Here is a 7,510-nt window from a genome sequence, read left to right on the forward strand (position 1 = left end):
CAGGCATTACAAATTTGAGGGCTATTTACTAAAGTAATTATTAATTGTATATCTTTTCAATGGTGGGTTAACTTCATGAGAAAGGACCCGAAGACAGGGGTCCAACATGCAGAGGCCTTATTGAGAACTATAATCTAAAATGTGACGGGGTATCTACCAGGGGCCATCCACCCCTTCTGTATCAAAGAATAAACATGGACGGCCCAATGTAGCTACAAAACTATTACAAATTTTATTATAAACTTTAACAAAAATGAAAATTCTTGTTTAAAATATATGGGTTTAATCTTTAAAACAGTTAACCACTTCGCTTATTAAGTAATACGTATTTGTATCTTATAATTACTCGCCTGTTAGGTTGGTTTGGCATGACGAATGTGACATACACCTGCCTTGTCCAATTACTGGGGTACAGTTAGATTTGTAAATGGACGCTTATTTCTTTGTCATGGTTTAAATTAAGGCTTAGAATACTGTTTTAATATTTTGAAATTTTAATATTGATACAGATTAAGAAGGCACCATTAAAATATATTTTTAAAAACAAGATGGCTGATATCGTCAAATAGGGATGATGACAGTTTTTTTTGCAGGGTCCTTCTTGTAGTTTTTTGTATAATAATAGCTACGTATTTTTTAATTTGCCCTGCAAACATAAATTGACCAAATTACAGTGAATGAAACTTACGCGTGACGTCACGATTGAGTTTAAATTTTACTCTATCGTTACGTCACAAGCCCTCCCCTCCCCTCTCCTAAACTTTAAAGCATTTAATATTTATCAATCCTATTTTTTTTGAAAAAGGAAAATGTACGTGTCTCATACTTTTCAATTATCTAACTGAGGGACTAATGACATGTTTTTTTTTTATACCCAGTCATCATCCCTATTATGACATCGCACTATACGGCATGACGTTTAAAGATGGCGGGTATTTGAGTTCAATCTTTAAATTCAAGAGCATTTTAGTTTTGGCCGTATTAGTTAGTATTTGAAAATAATAAGAAATCCTACTTTAAATATTATAAGCGTTAAAGTTTCTATGTATGAAAGAATGGATGCTTGAACCACTGAACGGATTTAGACAAAACTTGGTACACAGATAGTTTATACCCTGGATAGTTTTTATAGAACTTTATTTTCCTGTGGGATCATAATCGATTTGAAGCAGACAGGCCCGCAGGCAACAGCTAATATACAATATAAATATATATACACCATGATTTTTAGTTGCGAGTGCGGTTCGAGCCTTGTAACAATGGCGAGGGGCGCGGGCGGCGGCGTTTTTATCATTTTTAAGAGTATATTTTAGATTTCTCTTGTTTAATTTTTCTTCGTACTTATTATCTTAGTTGATGATACAAAAATAATAATCGCTCCTAGGGGTATTTTACGTCGGATACATGAACTGGGCTTCTTTTGTAAGACGACTAAAAATCACCGTGTATATATATATACATATATATATATATATTTAAATTAAACTCTTCCTTCTTTCTGACATATTCATGTTGTGCCCGACAGAGTCCAAAATTGTGTCTACATTACAACTTACTAGCTTATATTAACTTACAAATATACATTTTGGAAGTCAATAAAGATTATATTGAGTATTGTCCACAGCCGTAGCGAGGATCGGCATCTCTCTCCAGTAGTTCCATACGCCCAGTGCCGTATTATTAAATCCATAAGGCACTTTAGGCCTAGGGGCCTCTATGGGCAGGGGCCCAGCACTCACGAATAAAAAATGAAAAAAAAATTAGGGGTTGTAAAAATTGCAAAAATTTCTGTGGTATGAAAAAGGGGGGCCCGAAACGAACTGTGCCTAGAGGCCACAAGATGGTTAATCCGGCCCGGCATACGCCTTGCTATATGGACTGGCCTGTTGTTCTTATGGTCAGTGATCCTGACGGCTATACCGGAGGTCTTGCGTTCGATTCCCACAAAGGACTAGTGTTTGTGTGATGACTAGCTGTTGCCCGCGACTTCATCCCCGTGGGTAGAAGATATAAGTTATGATTTAAACCTGCCCTGTTTTATTCACATTTTCCATTGTATCTTCGCTTCTATTAGTCGCAGCGTGATGGTTTATGGCCTAAAGCCTTTCTCGATTAATGGTCTATTCAACACAAAAATAATTTTTCAATTTGGACCAGTAGTTCCTGAGATTAGCGCGTTCAAACAAACAAACAAACAAACAAACTCTTCAGCTTTATATATTAGTATAGATTTATCTGTTGTCTAGTGCGACTCATGCGTTTATGATTCTAGAAATATTTGAAGATAGGTACCATTGCTGATTGATTTTTTTTAACTTTTTGACTTATTTTAAGAAATCCATATAATTTACTAAGCGATGGAAATGAATTAAAAGGAAATACATTTTGAAAAAGGAAGAAGTCAATAATAAAATAACGGTCAGTTAATGTGGATAAATAGGTGGATATAAGGATGACTGCAAATTAGTAAAAGGGAAATAAAAAGTCCTTATTTGAATAATAACATTAAATATTGCAAAACTTTAAAAGAAAATATCAAACGACATTAATTTAATAACCGTTATCAGAAAACGAAACCTGTGCTTATAAAGAAAAAAAAACAAGGCGGCCATTTTGTTAATACAGTCACATGACGTTTAATTAACAAAACTAGTAAAAAACGCGGCAAAATTATGAAATACATATGTTTTAACATGTATTATAAGCAAGTATTGCAAGTTAAGATTCCGATTGTACTGAAAACAAATTGAGACATGTCACCTTATGTACGCCTTGCGTACTGAATAGTTAAACGAAAATCGTTACGCAGATATGAGTCTGTGTATATTTAAGATGGTGGAGTTTTTTATATTATTTTGTAAGTTGCGTTTTTTTTACGGATTTATTTAATTTCATCTGTCACTTTGTCTGTAGTTAAATCTTCTCTGTGGTTTACGATTGATTTGAGATTTTGTAGGTATGTATTTGTATATTGTGGAATAATGCAATATTAAGTATTATTACAAGGAGTTGATGTGTTAAGCTACGAGTTAAGTATTTTTGCATTGTGTTTGGGCTCATTTAATCTTCTTTTAGGGTACTTTGATTTAAAAAACCAGCTTAAAAGCCTTTTTAAACTCTTGTGAGAGGGATTACCAATTAATTATTTACTATTTGTATACTGTGTGATAATGCAACATTGTGATGGAATCCATGCTCTTAGTATCTGACGCTGAAAGATTTCCATAGAAGCTTGCCTCGCCGCTATAAAATAACGGATTTTTGTATTATTCTTTAGATTGTGTATTGCATTTCCATCCTTTTTTTAAAGATTTGTTTCTATTTTGAACACTTTCATTGGACTAAATACCTCATAAAAAATATTTTTATTTTTAAAAACGTGCGCCTGTTCTTTAGAATGCTTTTGTCTATTTAAATTATAAAGAACTAGCTTTTCGCCCGCGGCTTCGCCCGCGTCGAGGTCGGTTATATCGCGTTTCCAAGAGAACTCTTCAAAAGTCCGGGATAAAAACTATCCTATGTTCTTTCTCAAGGCAAACTCTATCTCTGTAAAAAATTTCATTAAAATCAGTTCAGTGGTTTAGACGTGAAAGCGTAACAGACAGACAGACAGAGTTACTTTCGCATTTACAATATTAGTAGGGATTAGGATCACTCTTTAACCCAATCTTTAATTTTGTACCATTTCATAATGTTTTTTGGAACTAGTTAGTGTTCATGTAAAGAAACGGATTTAACGTTTTGTATCAAACATAGCTGATGAAATATTTATAATAGTTAGATTAATCATACATGTTTGTTAACCTATCACTCGTTAACTCCTGGACTGATTTTGATAGAATTAGGTTAGGATAAAGCTGACGCAATGGATTAACATAAATGGTTATTAATCCCTGTGTTTTTATATTGCATATCTAAGTGAGAAGATTGCTTTCTTACTTGTGTATAAAATTAACGGTTTTTAATATTCAAACACACTCACATATTTCTGCATTATTATTGAGCTCGCTTCACAGTCGCTTTTTGAGTTTCTTGTCTCGCAACCTAAACTGGAACCTGGGTGATTCTCCGGAAAAAAGTTAAACAAGTTAAAAACGTCATTATCCACACCACACTTTTGATACTGCAGATTGATGTATTCTATATTATTTTCATCCAAGTTCGTAAAGTACTCAGGCTATTAATAGATGACTTAAAAATTTAGTACTACAGTTACTTAGACCAGTTGGTGAGGATAATGACGACGTTAATTTGTGTTATTTTTTTCTGGAGAATCACCCACCAGGCAAGTCTCTTTTTTAAGGACGGACTCGAAACCATTCTTTTTGGAAATGCGATCTGAAGACTTATTATTGTGATAGATAGTCTCTTTATAACTAAAAGCTTAAAAATAGGCTTCTTATATTAGGGTCTAGCTGTTACCCGCTTGCCCGCCCACTTCTAATCGAATATGAGCCCACGGGAACATCGGGATAAAACTATCCTATGTTTTAATCCTGGTTATAAACTATCTGTGTACCAAGTTTCGTCTAAAACCGTTCAGTGGTTTTTGTGTGAAAGTGGAACAAACATCGAGTTTTATTCTCCCGTGGGATCATTTACAATTTGTAGCGGGCAGAGCTGCTAGCAACAGCTAGTATAATCACGCTACGATTAATAAAGAGAGAGCAGGTACCCGATTCTATTTAAACAGCCGATGAATGAATGGCAGTTGGATTAAATTTGAAATTATTCCGATTTCCTTAAGCATTTTGTCAATACAATAATTGGAAATTGATTGCATTGGCCTTGAGTGTGCCGTCCACTGAATTTACAATTATTTTGTAGAAAAAAATACAAAAAATTTAATTTTAAGCCAATTTTCATTCATTCATCGGCCATTGTAAATAGCAGAATTGGGGCCCAGAACTAGCGATATCAGCTATCATAAAAGATTAGCCGTGCTTAGGTTAGATAACGTCATCAGAAGTAGTTATGTAGTAAATGTATACCTACTGATTATATGACTAACTCTTGCAAATTGCTAATGCGAAATCTTATCACGTTAATAGCCACGTGAGGTTATAAAGAATTAAAAGTTAAAGAACATATAAAATTTCCGTGTCACGGTGTACCAAATTGACATCCTCCGAAACGGCTTGATCGATTCCTATGCAATTTTGAGAGCATATTGGGTAGGTCTGAGAATAGGACAATATTTATTCTTCAAAACCTTATACCCTTCAATATAAGTACATCGTGGCTGATTAATTTGGCATGTAGGGAAAAAGCTACAAAATATAGCTGTCTCTGTTTCAGATAGTTAGCTTGTATACTTTGATCTGTCTTACAAACTTTTATCTCATATCCGAAGTGCCAAGTTACATCGGCGGTACTGTATGTCAATTAATGTTTTCAAAATGGCGGGCTGTCATAATTGGACAAGCCCTCCATTCTCATCATTACTCCACATCTGTAAACCAGGATCAACAATGATAACCAATGAAAACCACCAAAACACTTAAGCTCGGTGTGTCCAGAAATGATTGTCTGTTTTTGAACCTGCATCAAAATTAATCAGAAGTATTAAATAGGAGGAGTAGGGAAAATAAAGCAATGGGGTTTAAAAATCTTTTGCGGGTTACGGGTAGTCAGAAGCTAGAAAGTGTGTCAGTCTGACTAAGAGGTATCGTGTTGCCCAGGTAACTGGGTTGAGGAGGTCAGATAGGCAGTCGCTCCTTGTAAAACACTGGTACTTAGCTGAAACCGGTTAGACTGGAAGCCGACCTCAACATAGTTGGGAAGTTAAGCTAGGATGATGATTAGACTACTCCTACTCTTTTCCACTTCGCTCTATCCTACTGCTCTCTCTGTGGTCCCTGCAATGTAGATATTCCCCAAAAAATGTCAGGGTATCTTTCTAAACATTAAAAATTTTCCAGGTATCCTGCTACACACAACGCAAAGCGCTTTAGACTACGAAGAAAATGACGAACCGGAGTCTAATCAATACGAGCGACCAAATAAACACAGATACGACCAAATGCTGTCAAACCTCCACGACCTATTCGAGGAAAAGACAAACAACTTCGTTGACAATATAGGTACAAACCAAGAAAATAACTTTGAATTCGTACGAGCTAACAAGGAATCGAATAAAGAGAAAGTAGATGAAGTTTTAGGCGAAGTAACCAATGCTTTAGACAAAATAAAAACTGATCTACTTAGATTCAACAGCGACGGTATCCTTACCGTTGAAGTTCCAATCATTAAAAACGAAAGGAGATACAGGAGAGACCTAGCAGATGAAACCACTGCAAATACAACTGGCACTGAAAATTCAACATTACTAAGAACCGCCGAAACGACTACAGTTAAAATCGACGTTGTAACTGAAGAGACGGTTACGGAGAAACCTGAAGAGAAACTAGAAGTTTTGAGGGTTAATAATGAAACTGAAGATATAAGTGGCAGAAGAATGATGCCTGAAAGAAGAACGTCTAGAGTAAAAGACAAATTACTCTCCTATTTAGAAGACATTTTTAATGACGTTGAGAGGAAGATTAGACCGTTGACAAATATAAAGATTGCTCTATCCAATGACGATCATTATAGGATAGGGTATATTATAGCTACTCTAGACACTTTGGAGGTCAATTTGAAGAAGATGAGGAGTGATATGAGGTTACACCATCATTATTGGGATGACGAGAAAGTCTTGGACTTGTTTGATAGAATTAAAGCTACTAATGCAGTCGCGACCAGTCTTATTGAGTCGCTTAAAAAGTATTTACCGAAATATTAATTAGGGTAATAAACGATTAAGATACATTTTCGTGTTTTTTTTTTTGGTGCATTAGGTGATCAAAATTAGGAATCCAATACTATTAAGAATCAAAATCAATAATCAAAAGTCATTTATTCAAATCAGGCTACTATGTAGCACTTTTTGAAGGTCAGCACCATTTACATTGGACAGCACCCAGTTTCGGTCACCCTTCACCGCTTCCTAAGTGCTTTTGCTGTGAGAGAAGAAACTGCGCAACAAACTCCCCAGCAGAATGAACAGATGTCAGAACGGTTTTTTTTCGGTTGTACCTACTGGGCTGGATTACACATTTTTGAATCACTTCGACAAACTCCGTTCATTAGTATTGACTTATCATAATAATATGAACGGTATTCAGATCCTTCACCGCTTTTGCTGTGGGAAGAAAAACGGCACAACGAACTCCCCAGATGAATGACAATGATGACAATTTTTTTTGCAGTATCCGTCTTGTAGTTTTTTGTATAATAATGGATACGTATTTTTTTATTTGTCCCGCAAACATAAATTGACCAAATTACAGTGAATGAAACTTACGCGTGACGTCACGATTGAGTATAAATTTTACCCTATCGTTACGTCACAAGCCCCCTCTCCTAAACTTTAAAGCAGTTAATCTTTGTCAATTCTAGTTTTTCTGAAAAAGTAAAAAATATGCATCTCATACTTTTCAATTATCTAACTGAGGGACTAATGAGATTT

At 35.2% G+C, this 7,510-nt stretch overlaps 1 protein-coding gene across 1 annotated transcript; it reads left to right on the forward strand.

The window, feature by feature from the left end:
• The first annotated feature begins 2,436 nt into the window (after window positions 1-2,436).
• Window positions 2,437-6,810, forward strand: LOC113508913. The gene is made up of 2 exons (XM_026892091.1): window positions 2,437-2,857; window positions 5,922-6,810. The coding sequence occupies exons 1-2, from the start codon at window positions 2,812-2,814 to the stop codon at window positions 6,782-6,784; spliced, it is 909 nt and encodes a 302-aa protein (XP_026747892.1). The 5' UTR covers window positions 2,437-2,811; the 3' UTR covers window positions 6,785-6,810.
• Window positions 6,811-7,510: the final 700 nt, after the last annotated feature.

This window comes from Trichoplusia ni, chromosome 3 (assembly GCF_003590095.1).
Source record: "Trichoplusia ni isolate ovarian cell line Hi5 chromosome 3, tn1, whole genome shotgun sequence".
NCBI lineage: Eukaryota > Metazoa > Arthropoda > Insecta > Lepidoptera > Noctuidae > Trichoplusia > Trichoplusia ni.

Coding starts and splice junctions, on each gene's coding strand:
- LOC113508913 (XM_026892091.1), top strand. CDS start 2,812: ATGAGTCTGTGTATATTTAAGATGGTGGAGTTTTTTATATTATTTT. Junction 2,858..5,921: donor GGAGTTTTTTATATTATTTT/GTAAGTTGCGTT, acceptor AAAATTTTCCAG/GTATCCTGCTACACACAACG.